The sequence below is a fragment of the Gobio gobio genome (genome assembly GCF_949357685.1).
Source record: "Gobio gobio genome assembly, chromosome: 2".
Classification (NCBI taxonomy): domain Eukaryota; kingdom Metazoa; phylum Chordata; class Actinopteri; order Cypriniformes; family Gobionidae; genus Gobio; species Gobio gobio.
The window spans coordinates 46996171-47013336 of NC_137098.1; the positions used below are offsets into that span (position 1 = coordinate 46996171).

Consider the following 17166-nt stretch of genomic DNA (forward strand, 5'->3'; position numbering starts at 1 on the left):
TAGGATATTTTAATGAATAGTTTGGAGCAGATCACAAATCGAACTGAATGATTATTTCATGAATTGACTGAACCAAGAACGGTTAGGTCCGAATCTTATTGAGCCGAGAATCGAATAAGATCATTTGGAATGAGAACTTGAATACCCGAATAGCAGTTACTGATGAAACGGGCTAGAAATGTATTAAAACGTAAAAAAAAAAAAAAATAAAAAAAAAAACGTTTAAGAGAATTAATTTTGGTATTGCTTAATGTTAAATTACAATAATATGCGACTAGAGACTATGTCCGAATCATTTTAGTGAATCGGTTCTATCGAACAATACATTTCAAAGAACCGGTTCAAGAAGTCTATGGTTCAACTGTCGCTTAGGCGGAGTACTACTGGCCAATGTGCTTCAGGTTTACTGCCGAGTCCATCAGCTGAACAACACCCGCAGATTCAGGTAAGAACCGAAATCTCCCAAAATAAAATGTTTTTTGTTTAAAAAAAAAAAACTCGAGGCATTTTACTTTGAAATACCTGATATATTATGCATGTCCAGATTATGTCATGCAGACTGGATTAAATTTCCGAGGTTGCAAATGTCTCATATTAGTGTGCTGCTTGTGTTCTCACTGCATGCCATCTTTGTTTTGATAAAGTTACGAGCGAGTATTATGAATTGTTACAGCTTCAATACAAGTCAGTTAGCAAACAATTATACTGTAACCTGTTAAACCCGGCAGAGATAGTCAAAGCTCAGACCCGGAGTGTGTTTTTCGAGGGTCTGTTAGCCTGCTAGCCTGTGACATTTACATTTCCCCCGTGACCCATCTACAGTGTTCGTTTGGAGATCTTCCAGTGTCCGCCCTCTGTCACTGTTATGACCCTCTCCAACACCTGTCCTAACCTCTGTGATTGTGAGGATTATGAGATCTGATTTAATCTGTTATGATCTGGATGTGGCTAGTTTAGCGTATTAGCTGCTAGCGTGAGTGTGTATCTTTGAGGGGCGTCAACATACACACATCTGTTTGTACCTTTTACTTTGAGATGTTAATTTTGATATTTGCAGTTTTTCTACGTGGCATGCTAACATAAGGAATTTAATGAAACAAGAAATATTCAAGCGTTTCCAAAATCTTTATTTAATAATGATACTTTTTTATTATTGTTATCAAGAGTATGTTATTATTTGTAATAGTTGTAGTAATAATAATGATAATAAATGGCTTCTAATACCAAGTTACCTGTTTTATTTTAGAAACAATAACTTCTTCTATATAATAATGAAACCACAGAATTGCCATGGGAAATTTTGGGTTGTTAAATGTGTCATGTGCTTAGCTTGTGGTTTCTTTATATATATATATATATATATATATATATATATATATATATATATATATATATATATATATATATATATATATATATATATATATATGTATATGAATAAAATCATGTCACTGATCAAGAAAGCACTAAAATATCTGGGGTGTTTTTTTTTTTTTTTTCCTAGAATATTTGAGCTGTGGTAGCAAGATGGATGCTGACAATGAAGCCAAAGGTAAATGAAATAGGAATTCCTGATATAGTCTTTGATTATTATCAAGCTGAGGACGATGATGAGATATACCTTGTATATTCTGTTTTGCTGATAGAGAAAATGTTTTATGTGTGTTACTTAAGACTGTCTTGTAAATTATTTTTTGATTCAGGGTGCTGCTCAGACAAAAGCCAGTATAATGTTTCAGTGTAAAAGTTTTATGAAGCCTCTGCACATCACTGTTGCCAATGATTTAATGGAAAATATTTGGTAGGATTTTCTTAAGAACTCTCACAAACCTACTGAGAGCAATATTGACATCTAAACAATAAAATATGAAACAATAGTGGTGTGTTTCACATGATTTTATGCTTCCTTTAAGGTGGATGTTTGTTTCCAGAGAGGACTGTGTGTAGAGTAAACATGCATTGACTTTTAGACATTTGACTGATGAAAAATTATTTGGTGTATTCGTTTTTAATGCTGGTGATGGCATGTTATTTTCAGGTAAGGTGAGTGACCAGGCGATGAAGAACCCACAGGCATTGGCAGCTCTTCAGGACAAAATAGACAGTGTCTCACATAGTGCTTCCATCATGGACAGGTAAGGTGAAACACTAAGGCTGTTTCTTACAAACCAAACTAATAACTTGTAACCAAAGAGACTAAGAGGGCAAACAACAATTCTGTACCCCGTTGTTTTTATTCCTGGTCATGGTATCATGTTTTTATTTTTTCTATCTCAAGTAAACTATTTCCCAACTGGATGTGTCTCATATTTCCTGCGTGGAATTTTAAAACTGCACATTGCATTTTCATTGTTTCTAATGTTACATAGAGAGACACCCTGCTAGTGTAATATAACCGTCTGTTTAAGGGGGAAAACTCTAGTCAGGCGGCAGGCCATCTGCCTGCAACCTAAAATCTGTCTCTGCATGTTGATTTATCACACAGAAGTCAGTCCTAATGGTGTGTGTATACATGTATGTGTGTTTGTGTCAGCTTGAGGATGCCCAGAGAGAGGACACTCACCCATAAATTTGGCTGTAGTTTTAATGGTCATAAAAACGATGACACAGACAACAATATTTGCACAAAACAGCAATAATACCTTTGTGCATGAACACTGCAAGACCAAACATAAGGCAAAGGAAAGAGTCAAGCAGTCGACTTAGACTAAAACAGATTCAGCAATTGCAGTACAAACCTTATTATAACGTCGACTCTGAAGTTATGCTCACTTTGCAATGTGATGGGATCTTGTATCTGATGCTCTTACTTCAAACCAATCTTTTGACCCCAGAGATTAGGGAAATGCACCAGTCCAGCTGTGCATTACCGGACACCCATCTGCTTATACAATGTCTGTCTTCTCTTCTCCCAACTTCTCTCCAGCTTACCAAAGTCTGTGAAAAGAAGAGTCAATGCCTTAAAGAATCTTCAGGTTAACAGCACACACATCGAAGCCAAGTTTTACAAGGAGGTGCATGAGCTGGAGAGAAAGTATAGCGCTCTTTATCAGCCGTTATATGACAAAGTGAGTTGACAAAGTGAGTGAAAAAAAACGGTAATGTTGTGAAATATTATTAGAATTTAAAATAATGGTTTTCTACTTTAATATTCTTTAAAATAAATTATATTTCTGTGATGTAAAGCTTACTTTTCACCATTATTACTCCAGTCTTCCCCTTCAGAAATCATTCTAATTTATCGTCAGTGTTGGGAACAGTTGTGCTGCTTAATATTTTTTCTTAATATTGTTTTTTCACGATTCTTTGATGAATAACAAGTTTTTTTTAAAAAAGAACAGCATTTGTAACAATATACACTACCGTTTAAAAGTTTGGGGTCAGTATTTTTTTTTTTAAAGAAAATAATTATTTTATTCAGCAAGGAAGTGCTACATTGATAAAAAGTCACAGTAAAGACTCCTAGAAAAGATTACTATTTTGAATAAATGCTGTTCTTTTAAACTTTTTATTCATCATGAATCCTGAAAAAAGTATTATAGATTCCAAAGAAATAATGAGCAGCACAACTGTTTCCAAAATTGATGATAACTGAGTATCAAATCAGCATTTTAGAATGATTTCTGAAGGAACATGTGACACTGAAGACTGGAGTAATTGCTGATGAAAATTCAGCTTTTCATCACAGAACTAAATTATATTTTAAAGTATATTAAAGGGGCTATATGCGTTTTTCTGAAATTTAAACTCGCGACTGACACCTGTGGCCAAAAAACAGAACTGCTCTTATTTTCTGCTTGCTCTCGCAGCGGTGGTGACGTCACATCCGCAGACAGCGCGGGAAAAAAACGACCCGCCAGAAAATAGGAAAAATACAATACAGGCTGATAGGTGCACCCACTGTGAGCGGACAAGGTGTCAGTATGCTCATCAGGAGATGTTTGAGTCATAAATGGTAAAATAAAAAGGCTATTGTTATGTTTATTTTGGGGAAAAAGTTGCATATAGCCCCTTTAAAATAGAAAACCATTATTTTAAATTGTAATAATATTTCACAATATTACAGTTTTTTTTTTCTTTATTTTTGTATTTTTGATCAATTAAATGCATGCTCAATGAGCATAAGAGACTTCTTTCAAAAACATTAAAAATAGTAATGTTTCCAAACTTTTGCTGAGTGTGTGTGCATATATAGTTCAATATGTTTATATATATATTATGTATTGTTATTTTATTATATTATAATGCACATGTATTACATTTTAATAATTTTTTTGTGCACAACAGAAAAACAAATACAGAATAAAGGCAGGCGTACATTGTGTGGGTTCGGACACTTAGGAGGTTGTGAACCGGCATTGCACACGTTGCCAGTTAGTTAACCTAATAATTGCAAAACTGCCTTTTCAACACAAACAACTAGGGAGTGTATTTGTGTGCATGTCAGTATATGCGCACACTGAAGGGTTGCAGCCACTGCTGTAATAATAAAGATCTAGCCTATGTGACGTGGTTGTGTATGCTTTGGCAATAAGGGACAGCCTATACTCAAAAGGTGCACGTAATTTACTCGGCTCGTAATTCCTCCCACAAAAAAAAAGTCACCTGCTAAGACAGCAAAAATGCACCCGGCTTAAATATCTCTGGTTGTTGGCCTGCTATTGCAGAGCATTTTTCCTCAGTGTCCTGTAGGTTTCACTGAAATCTTTTCAGAATGTCTCTAAAGCACAGAAAATGTATTGGGCTAAATGATAACTTTCCTTTCGTTTGTCTGCATGGGTAATATGATATTTTCTCACAAGTAAGCCTTTTCTGTTTCTAGAGAAGAAACTTTCTCTCTGGAGAAGTGGAGCCCACTGATGAGGAGTGTGAATGGCAGAGTGACCATGAGGACGAAGCAGCATTAGCAGTGAGTATTATCTGTCCACTCACATTGAAATCAGACCTGATGATGACAAAAGAGCAGTACTCCAAGGCAAACCTTTCTTTTTCAGGAAGATCTGAAGAAGAAAGCTGCTATAGAGGAAAAGACAGAAGATGCTAATGAGGAGAAACCCAAGGGAATTCCAGATTTCTGGCTCACCATATTCCGGAGTGTGGACATGCTGAGCGATATGCTGCAGGTGAACCAGTGAACCTTCTTCTCTGATTTCTCTATTCTATTCTGATTAATGATCATTTTTGATTTTGTTTGCTCTTACCCTGTAACATTGGACAGACAATAAACAACTTCATATTATGAATGTCAATACAGTTATATTATATATTTATTCAAAAAATAAAATTTTCACGAAAAAGACATGGTAATATTTAAACAAAAAAAATTCCAGCACATTTTAAATGAATAGAAAGTAGTGTCGTCAAAAGTACAGACCACGATACCAAGTCGGTACTGAAATTTTGAAAATGTGACGCTTTGAGCGCTGTTGGGCGGAATCGTTAACACCTCTGACTGGCCATTGTGCTAACGCGCTCATCGAATATGTTTGTGATTGGCTACAATGATCAGCGCTTCAAAAACATGTTGTAAATATCAGGGTTCCTACGGGGTTTGGAAAAGTATGGAAAAGTATGGAATTTGATTTGAGTAATTTCCAGGTCTGGAAAAGTATGGAAAAAAATTAATCAGAGTATGGAAAAATATTTGTTTCCAGACTATTGTCCCTATTTCGTTTTCTAAAAATAAAATTAAGAATTTCTAAATGTATATAATAAATATATACAATTGTTTTTTTTTTCATGGCTTTTGGATCAGTCTGCCAGCGCTGCCGATCGTTTTTACACTTGATCTGCTGGAGTTTAGGTCTGCAGTGATTGGTTGTTACGTTGTTAGGCGGCAGTTGCCATCACAGCGCCCCTACCTCAAACTGCTTGACTAAAAACACCTGGAACGTTGTGCTTGATTTTTACATTTGAGTGTGGATTTCACGGCAAACAAAATGGGAAAATGCACGTTTTCCGAGGGCTGGCTTGCCGATCCTAAATATAAAGCCTGGTTAGCCAAAGATTTAAAATGTACAAAGAAAGCTATTTGCAAACTTTATGTCAAATCATTTGACATCTCCAACATGGGGGAGGCGGCAATTGTAAGCCAAATGCTAGGCCAAAATAGTAGTGGGAAGTTCGGATTAATTTACTGACTCGGATCTTTGAATCTCGTTCAGCAAAATGAACAAATCTTTTTTTAAGTCATTTCGTTCGTTCATGACATCAACGTCGCGGCCACACTCGTGCTCACAGCTGCATGTAGACGGATCGACTCAAAATCGGAGACACGCGAGACTGATCGGCCGATCACCGATCAGGCCGATCATGCAGAAAATCTGCCAATTCCGATCCCTGGCCGATCAATCGGTGCATCTCTAATTTAAATGTACAAAATTACAAATATGAATAACATTGCACTGATTTAGAGCGTTGAACTTTACAGGGTTTGGTGTTAAATTGACTTGTACAAGCAACAGTAGCTACAATTTTCAAATTTTCAAATTTACAAATTTAACATGATAGCCTACATAGAGGTTTTGACTCAGAGTGTAACATACTTGTCGGCGCCGATAGCATTGTGGGTAAGTGCGTCGCCACGTAGTGCTGTTGTGCTTCGGGAGACCTGAGTTCGAGTCCTGCCTCATGGACTTTTCCCAATCCCGCCCCCCTCTCTCTCCCTCCCTCCTTACTTCCTGTCTAGCTACTTTCCTATCCTAATCAAAGGCAAAAACGCCATACTAAATCTTTAGAATGTAACATACTTGTTAGCAGTTGAATTTTAATATGGTCGGAAAAATCTGTAGGGAAGTCTGGAAAAGTATGGAATTTTGAAATGAAAATTGTGTAGGAACCCTGAAATATACATCAATGACGCTTTTCACAGAGCGCTTACACAGATACACACAGGAGCGTTTGAATTATCAGCCTACGGTCAACTGGTTGACGCCTGCTTGTGCTTTCAGATGCTCCTGCTCCCGCTTTCAAAACACTTTCAAACACTTCTGTGTGCTTTCAAACGCTCCCGTGTGTTCATCACTGTAGCCAGTCACAGACACATCCGATGAGCGCATGAGCACAATGGCCAGTCAAAGGTGTTTATGATTCCAGCTCAACAGCGCTCAAAGCGTCACATTTTTAAAATTTCAGTACCAACTTGGTATCGCGGTCGGTACTTTTGACAACACTAATAGAAAGCTTGTGCTCTTTCTCAACAGGAGCATGATGAACCAATCCTTAAACATCTTCAAGATATTAAAGTGATATTTTCTGGTCCTGATCAGCCTATGGTAAGAATTCGATTTAAATGTTTATGCTTATTTTAGATTGAACCCTGTGAACATGATGTTCTAAATGTGTTTTTTTTAATCAAATTTATAACATATTGTCATATTGCTAACTGCTGGACAAATCAGATAATTTTACATTTACTATTATACTATTTACAGTCAAACCAAAAGTTATTCAGGCACCAGATATATACATTTTACTAGTGGGTGCAGGACACTATATTTAATGTATGTAGGTGAGGACAGCAAAATAAAGTAAACTGTGACATATTATACACAACAATTCTTCACAGTGGACTACCAGTTGAATTGATACAAATTTGGGACCAAAATGATTCAGATACTTTGACCTGACCATGTTTTGCTTGGGTTTTTTCTTTAATTGCAAATGCGACCTTTTACAGCACAGACTGAACAAAATTAAGTGTTGCTTGGTAATTGGGTTACCTAAATTGTTATTATCTAATTGTCTACTTAAATTAAAAAGCTGATTGGTTGATGTAGAAGTAGAAGAAGAAGATGAGGGTAAACGATCTTTGCCGGTGTTGTAAAAAAGTACTTATAAAAAGCACTTATGGAGTACTTACCAACACAATCTTAATTTTTGAGAGAAATAGTAAAAGTGAATGCATATACGAACAAGTTCTCCGTTTAGGATTAGAACGAATTCAACACAAGCGCTCTTTGGTGACGTGGATGATTACATTACTGTTTAGAATCTGTCCATCATCGCATAAAGCCCGCCCTGACAATTTTGATTGGTCCAAACAGCTGTTGTTCAAGGAAAGTTGCTCCACAACGGATCAAGTCCAGACCGAACTTCCCGACCTCAAATGTTGTGGGCGGGGCTAAGTTCGGCTGGCATCCAGGCTACCATTACATACCTTTCTATCAAAGTTATCTGACATTTTCAAGATGAATTTGTTCTGACACAGTTTAACTCTTAAGTTTTATGTATATAATATTATATATATAATATATTTTTTATATATATAATTTTTAAATAAAATGTAATTATTATTATTATTATTATTATTATTATTATTATTATGCCTGTTTTTTTACAGAGCTTCACATTAGAGTTCCATTTTGAACCCAATGAATACTTTACCAACACAGTCCTCACAAAAGTATACAAAATGAAATCAGAGCCAGATGCAGAGGATCCGTTTTCGTTCGAGGGACCAGAAATCATCGATTGTCAGGGGTGAGCAGTCTCAAACAATACCTCAGATCATCAACAGAATCCACGCTTTTTCATTGTTCATCTCTTCTGTTGGCAGGTGTGAAATAGTTTGGCATAAAGGCAAAGATGTGACAGTTAAAACAATCAAGAAGAAGCAAAAGCACAAAGGCAGAGGGACAGCGAGAGTCATCACCAAACAAGTGCCCAATGACTCCTTTTTCAACTTTTTCAACCCTATTAAAGGTACACAATATGACAGCTGTGCATGTGAACTTTTATAAATGCTAATCACAGGGAAATGAGACTGGTAGGCTGAATTGTACATTGGGAAATTATTAAGGTCTACTGTCTACAGTGTACTGCACTGTATAAACACAGCCTCGTTTATACTTTCGCCTGGCTCTGCACCGCGAGCCTCCACTGACTGCGCGCGCCCCTCCACAAACGGACGAGGCGTTTATACTTGACAATTATTTGAAACGACAGGGGGCAGCTTGGAGTAATTGTCCTCTAAACCATCAGAAAGCAGCGATGAGAAGTAGTTTGCCAGAACAACACACAAAGCATGGCATCTCGTGTGGAGTTGCTAAATGAATGAATTTCTTTACGTATAAACTGATTAGGTTGTGGGTCAGTTTGGAAAGGTTTTTTTTTTTTTATTACATTTGACCAAACCCACACTACCAAAGAATCATGCAAAACCCAGTAAACCTTGAGATTATTACTTGTGCCATTAGAACAAAATATATGGATATGACTTGTGTATAAAACTAAATTGAACAACAATCTTAACTATTTTTTCTATTTTCATTAAACATGGACCTTTACTTTCATATTTCCACTATTGTAGGCTCGTTTTGTAAATGTAAGAATTTTATTAATTTTAGACAAGTGCAAACTGGGTGCTTAAAGTGCCCCTATTATGGATTTTTGTTCATGTAGTGTGTAACACAGTTCTAATTGAATGAAAACATCCTGCAAAGTTTTAAATCTTAAAGTGCACCGTATATAAAGTTATTGTTTCTCAAAAGTAAGAGTCAACTTTTTCAAACAAATCGCAAGCCATTTTGTTGTGACGTCAAAACGAAACATTAGCATATTGCCCATCCACTTATTGCGTGTGCAGACATCATGGAAAACTTGAACCCCCTCAAACACTGCAGCGGATACTGGATAGCATCATGTGGAGAAGACGCTGTGCTCTACAATGCGTTTATTGTGTTTATATTGTGTAAGTATCTGGCTAATCGGCTAACTCATGTTATTACTGTCTTACTAAAATACTACTGTAAATCAGCGGTGGGCTGCAGTATTACCTAAAACTGTCTATTAACGCAGATTGTCTGTCATTCTTACTACTTTGAGTAAAGATAAAGGATTGACCAATATTTATTTTGCTATAATGTTACATCAGTCATTCACGTTAGTGCTGGGCTAACGTATGCGCTGTTATTGAGACAGTTCCCACATGTGCACCGCAATAAATTAGAAACACACACTTTAATATTAAGCGTCCCTAACTAAGCAAGCCATAGGTGACAGTGGCAAGGAACCCAAACTCCTTCAGGTGACAAAATGGAGAAAAAGAAACCTTGAGAAACCAGGCTCAGTCGGTGGGCCAGTTCTCCTCTGGCCAATGAACGAACACGGTGTGATTGTGATTCCAGGCCGCATCACAAATCAGAAGTCAGATTGCAGATCATTCAAAATATTTAATCTAGTTCCTTCTGCTTGAAATGGAGACAAAAGCGGTTAATCACGATCCGTCACTGTCAGTTTAGTGTAGTGATTGTGAAGACACTGATGAATGGTACGCCACAAAAAATCTTCAGCTTTTGGTTTTATTTTTCAAACTATGCAAATGGTCTTAAATCGTATTTAAATGAATTTAACTAATACACTTTATATACAACAAAATTAACTTTACATACAATAAAAAGTAAAAAAGGGCTTCAAAGCGTCAAAAAGCACTTGATGGAGTTTGAACTTCACATCACGCTTCTTTGGATTCATAAAGATTCCAGTACAGACGTTTCTGCTCCGCCATCCGAAATGGGGTCTCGCACACTCAACACACATGACCACCCGCATCGCAATGACGTCATTTTGCTGTGCACACTTTCACGCTCGTGCAGACATGGCGAGTATAAACCAGGCTTAAGGCAGAGGAAGTGAATATGATCAGCACTGTGTGATGTCACAATAAGTCTCAATATGGTTCTTCTAAATTAAGTTTAGTTTAGGTGTCACTGTTTCTTTAGGTTCCTTGTTATAGCCCATTTTCATCAAAAAGACTTGATGATGCTGAATTAAAATGTAAAGCTATAGGGCCAGATTTACTAATAGCTTGCACCAGTGCAAACCTTCTTTTGGCGTTAAAAAACTGCTGTCAGGAATAACTTAAGACACAGTGAAAATGTGTGGGCACTGCTATTTTTGCGGATGACCTTATTGCATATGCATTTTTAGGAGTTTCCCTTTCAGACGCAAAATTTATGGGAGGAGAGTATTTAAAATTAACCATGCAAGGTGATTTACTAAGGTTTGCACTCGTCAATTTACTAGTATTTATGCCATTATTTACCGGGCAAAAAAAGCATGTGTTAAACCAGCTGCTAATTTGCGCTGCTCTTGGTAGATTGCGGTGGTCATTATGGAAATGATCCGGCTGCCCCTGTGTCCTCTAATTTGTGCGTCGTCAGTAGATCACGTGCAGAACTTTCCACTCCCATCGGCACTTCTTTGGAATTGCACTCGCACGCTAATTTGCCCTGTTTAGTAAATCTGGCCCATAGTGTTGTATACAACCTACTGTATTTAAGCTCTCTTATATTTTGAGTTAAGTAATTATCAGATGTCATTCAGATGTTTTACATACTGCAGTTTTACTTTTTGCTATCACATAAATTCACCAATATTTTATTCTGTTTTAGTTTCACCAGATAAAGAGTTGGTGAGTATTTTGTTTCTTAATTCTTTCTGCTGTTAGCTCATCCTGTTTAGTTTTAGCTAGGCATTTAGTTGGTATGAGACCAATTATATGTGATTTGAGGGTTTCATTGTCCGATAAATATGATGTTGCCTGCCTTATCCACTATCATGCCTTCTGATAGACACAAGTTGTTAGTTTACTTTGAACGTTTAGAGAATCATTTCTGAGATAGATATAATCAGACTTCATCTTCAAATGATCAGAGAAGTTGATATAATTACTTTGTGTTCAACAGGATGAAGATTCAGAGTACACCTTAGCGACAGATTTTGAAATTGGCCATTTCTTCAGGGAAAGAATCGTTCCGAGAGCAGTTTTGTATTTCACAGGAGAAGCTCTGGAGGATGACGACAGTGTGCGTATTTTCAAACAGCTGTTTCTTGTCTTACGATGTCTATGGTTCTGTAGAATAGGTCCAGTGTGCATTCATTTTTAATATACGTTCATTCATTTGTTTGTGTCTGCCAATGCAGTTTGAGGAGGAGGAACTGGATGAGGGTGAAGAGGAGGTGAGTTCACATATACATAGTATTAAAGATAAATGGAGCTATCAGTGTTTTATAAAACTTCACAATTAAATATAATGATGCAATTGAGTAGGGTAACTGTGTTTTGCGTAAAATAGGACCAAGATGAGGACGATGAGGATGATGAAGAAGAGGGAGATTCCAAGGTCAGTTTGGATTTAGATTATAACTTGATCTCAATGAGTTTGAATTTGAAAAGGAATTACTGAATTGTCTCTTTGTTTAGCATTCCTCACTCTCTGTAACTTAATTTTCTGTTCTGTTTTTTCTTTGGATGAATGTTTGTGGTTTATTTGCATGTTTGATGATTAATGCTGATTGTGGTTGTTTTCTACCTCCTGTTCTGCCCTAGTGACAGGCATAAGTCATTCTCACCTCATACATTTCTAGGTAAGGAAGAAATGTCATGAGTCCATTCTAACCTTTGCCTTCACATCCCCCTTAGCCTCATCCCTCTCCTTACGTCTGCTATCTCATGCCCACAGCAACCCTGTAACATTATATTAGGCCATTCATTTTCATATCCCATTATTAAGGCCTTGCCCAAAATCTCAGTACATGACTGTAAAAGAACAGAGAAGAGGAGAGAATCATGACTGCTGTATTAGAGAATTTGGGACAATGTCCTTCCATCCATTTTGCTCTGTGTATACCTTATAGTCTTCCCCCCCCCCTCGCAATCTTGCTGAATAGTTATTGGTGGTTTTTAGTAGGTCAAGAACTTTTCCAGCTCAGATATGTGGCATCCTTTTTTGAAAACATAATATCTTGCTATAACAAGGTCCTACTAAACCACAAAGCACTAACTTGAGGTCTAAGCTGACATTAGACCTAAGTCCTGGAGTGCTTAAGTATTGGGGTTGCTTGTCTTATGTCTTATATTAAAGGCATAACATCATACGCTACTGTTCAAAAGTTTAGGATAACATTTTTTTTCTTAAAGGGGTACTTCAGCGCTGGGAAGATGAATGTGTATTTAAACTGGGTCATTTATGTAGTAGAAATGTGAAATTATTTTTGAATTTGGTGACTTCTAGACTGAGAAAAGACAGAAAATGTATTTTTGTCTCATGTGGATGAAAAACAACAACTCCCAGAATGCACTTTCTTCGCTGCTCTACGAGGCCACTCCCAAAGCCACGGCTACTGGTTATCACTTGCCCACCATGACACCGCCCCACCGTCGTTTTGATATTCATAGTAATAAAATAATTTTGTTCAGTTAGAGAATAGACACTACAATTAAAACGTGTCTTTTCAATAAAGTGTGAGTGAGCCGAACGAAATTCAGGCTCAAACGCAGCAGGAGTCAGATTTCAGTGCACAGATTCAGAGTGCGCATTTACATTCTGTGAGTGAGATCCCTCCCCTATGGGCAGGTTGAAAACATGCGGAACTAGCTCCTGCTACTGGCTGTAGTCTTTAGCCTCTGGCCAAAAAATCAGATATTTGGATTTTTGCAAAATGACGAAATTTGCATCATCTGAGGATTTTTTTCCAGAAATAAAATGCATAATTCTCTCGTCTCAGAGGGATATGAGGGGGAAAAGTACCATAATTTGAATATACTACCGGGTTTCTACTGATACAAAGCTTAATGCTAATCGCTGAAGTAACCCTTTAAGCACCAAATCAGCATATTAGAATGATTAGAAAAATCATGTAAAAGACTTTAGATATACAAATAAGATGCACTCATATTACTTTGAATAGGAAAAAAGTGCAAAGGCAATATGGCATATAAGTCCCGCCTTCTAAAATAATAAGTAATTTCCGCACTGCAGCTGCCTTTAATTGCTCCGGTTGCTATAGAAACGCGTGCTGTGTTCTGAAATGTGAACGCTTATGACTGCACATGCGCATTGGCTGGTACAGCCTGAAAAATTATTTTTTTTTATCATTATTTAAGTGTTTAGAAACACAATTTAGGAGACCGTTGTTAGATTTCATTGGTGATTTCAAACATTAAATGTAATCATAAGCTTGGTGCACAGCTTTGGAGAATTTGATGTTTCCCCATTTAAAGAGATAGGAGTTGTACTTGCACGACTGAAATAGCTGCCCGAGACGCATTTCAAAGATGGCCGCCGAGTCAAATGACTTGCCTGAAAGGGACTTTTTGATGAGTATTTCACAACATTGCTGTTTTTACAGTTTTTTCGATCAAATAAATGCGGCCTTAGTGAGCATAAGAGACTTTTTAAAAAACATTAGCTTAGCATTAACATTATCTTGAACAGTAGTGTACATTCTTTTTGATTTTTTTCCCTATGGTATAATGTAAAAACATTTTTTTTTACCATTTTAGTCACTTTACTTACTGTGACTGGATGGGTCAAATTAATACTGTGTAAATGTGCGTGGTCATGTTCATATTCTAGGTTTATAGTGATAGAAAGTGAAGGATTTAAGAACAATGAGTTTTAGCAGCTTTTTAGTGGTCTCTTTGTACAGGAGAGGAAGTTACGAGTCTTTTTTTAAATTAATAAGTCAACCTAGTTGAAGGGAGACTTGATTCATTGTGATATGACCCGTTCATGCAAAACAACTGCTTCAGACAACACATTTCCTTTCGGTGGATCAGGCTGTGGTGAAACACACATTCTCCCATTTAGTGATAGTGATGTATCTGCAGTACAAAAGAGTGGTGATTCACTTTAGATTCCCTCACACTTTTATCTTAATTAATGACTGCATTCACGTTGTTGATCCTACAGATGCCTAGAGAGATGTGTCAGTGTAAATGTGCTTTCATTTGCCACTCTTCTGTGATGAAGATATATCTCCCTTTCTCTTTTTCCTGCACTCTTCCTGCCTCAAATTGCAGATACTGTATTTAGTTATTGAATAAAAAAAAAATCTCTCTCCTTCTCCTCCATCCCTATCTTTTATCTCTTTTCCAGCCCGTGGATCCTCAGCCTGCAGAGTGCAAACAACAGTAGTTTGGAGCGCTTACTCCTGCCACTGTCAAACCCCATCAGCTCTGTAGTGCTGCATACAGTCTCTGCTGAGCACACCGTCCAACAAAACAAAACATGATGATGCAGTACATTGGAAAACTAGGTTTTTTTTTTTGTTGGTTTTTCAGCAGAATTTGCTTACTTTAAAATTCACTTGCTATAATACAACAAACAGTATAGATATATTGGGCAATTCCACATTACAGTCAACATTAGAAATATATATATATATATATATATGTTTTCCACTATTTGGCCATATACAGACATAATGACTTCAGACATACTGTTGCATAGCCAAAAAAGTTGACTTACACAGGTTTAAAACAATCATGCATTTTTGTTTAACTTGCTAACATTGTCTTCACATTCACACAGGTGAAATTTTAAGACTGAATTGAATTAAATGGGATTGTATTCTTAACTTCCTGTGCACATTTAACCTTTGTCAAGGTTGTTTGTATTTAACAAATAGTTTCATACTTTTGAAGTGTTCTGTGTCATGGGCATAATCTTTTTTTTTTCTTCATCTTTTTTTACACGGCATATCTATTTATGTTTTTGTTTTTTTAACAAAACGGCATGTTTATGCTCTTATTTATTTATGGAAATGTGTGGACAGTTGCTAGCTTGCTAGCCAAACCAACTAATGTATCGATGATACCTTGCTGACATCAAGAAATTGTTTAATCATATCCAGCTTCTTTACAATATGGATGTCTTAACATTTTTATCTTTCTCTTGAAGATCATAATTTAATAACATGAATCCCTGCACTCCACTGTTTTAAGTACCTATATGCTTAATTGATGTAGTCTAATTTTGTTTATATGTACTTAAATATACATTATATCCATAATGCTGGAATTGCTCAATTTAGATAGGTTGTAGTCAAAAACGATAGGGCGAAAGTCCACTGCCAATGGTCACTGAATTCTGAGTGAACTGCAGATGATTACACGTCCTGAAAGTCACATGTTTTATGTGAGCACATCCTCAAGGCTGTTTTTGAGATGCAACATCACATCCCAAAGTGGACTGAATAATTTTTTTGTGACTTGATCTCATAGGTTACTCAGGGTTTTTTATGCCAAGATGACAGTGTGCGAGTATCCAGCATTGTGAAACTGTTGATATCTAACCTGCTTAATGTTCTCTCTTGTCTTGTAAAAGAAGGACGTCTTTTAGTTATTACAGAGTTATTTATATATCTTCTTTTCCATCTTTTTATTATCGTTTGGAACTCTGTGTTCGTCTTGTACTTCTTGGTGGACCCCTGAGAGAAAATGTTTTGCTGATGTATGTACTGTACCCTGTTGATTATAGCCTGTTTTAGCATTTTAAAAATGCTTTTGCTGTACTGCCCAAGCACTTACTAAAAAGAAAACAATTAAACATGTTTATTGCCAAAGACAGTGATCTGATTTCCCTTTATGCCATTTCTTTGTCAAAGCATTTCAGGTCTGCGTTTACTTTAAAACTTTAAAATAATTCAAAAGATATTAATACTAAAGAATGCAGATTATGTTGAAGGAATGTTTCAAGTTCAATACAAGTTAAGCTCAATCTGCAACATTTGTGGCATAATGTTTATTACATCAAAAAGATAATTCCGATTCATCCCTCATTTTCGCTTTCAACAGCAAAAACAATGAAATGTGAAGCTTATACACGTTTTCACATTATTTCTTCTGTATTAATGTATGGTCCATGCTTTGGGATTGATTGTTTCCAGTCTACTTTTGTTTCTGCTCGGTGAATATAGGATCAAGTCAGGTTCACTTATGAGGAGAAAGGACTGAAGACCTGAGACTGAAAGAAGAGAATGTATGATAGGTCACTTGAACCGTACAAGACATTAAGTTACAAGAATAATATTGAATTTTAATTTTACACTTAAGTGTTACTATGTAACCATGCACTATGTACTATTATGCTTCCATGAATATCACATCTTAATTATGTTTAAATGATTAAAAATACTTAAGTTATAAATTATCCATCTGTTGTGGCAGTTCTGTGGTGTTATTGTGACTGGGGCAATGACATGAGCTTGCAAAAGGCACACATTCCTAGTCTTATTAGAAGGAAACTGCCATTTTCTATTCCCGACGTATCTCAAGTAGTAGTCAGATCTCCATATTTTATATTGTTTGCAACAATTAGCCTATCATAGAATGACCACAAAATGCTAAATACTAATACTAAATAGGCTAATACAGGGGTG

General features: G+C 36.5%; 1 protein-coding gene across 3 annotated transcripts; it reads left to right on the forward strand.

Annotated features, from left to right (window-relative positions):
- The first annotated feature begins 379 nt into the window (after positions 1-379).
- On the forward strand, positions 380-16350 carry nap1l4b (nucleosome assembly protein 1-like 4b). Of its 3 annotated transcripts, XM_079810938.1 has the most exons (15): positions 380-445; positions 1505-1552; positions 2039-2135; positions 2927-3068; positions 4823-4909; positions 4995-5123; positions 7203-7274; positions 8342-8481; positions 8558-8703; positions 11394-11413; positions 11688-11807; positions 11926-11961; positions 12078-12125; positions 12332-12369; positions 14883-16350. In XM_079810938.1, exons 2-14 carry the CDS (start codon positions 1528-1530, stop codon positions 12332-12334), a joined length of 1065 nt encoding a protein of 354 aa, XP_079667064.1. In that variant the 5' UTR covers positions 380-445; positions 1505-1527; the 3' UTR covers positions 12335-12369; positions 14883-16350. The 3 variants fall into 3 exon arrangements, 2 of the variants coding, with proteins under 2 accessions (XP_079667064.1, XP_079667063.1); XR_013816092.1 differs by having other exon boundaries at positions 12078-12369; XM_079810937.1 differs by lacking the exon at positions 12332-12369.
- Positions 16351-17166: the final 816 nt, after the last annotated feature.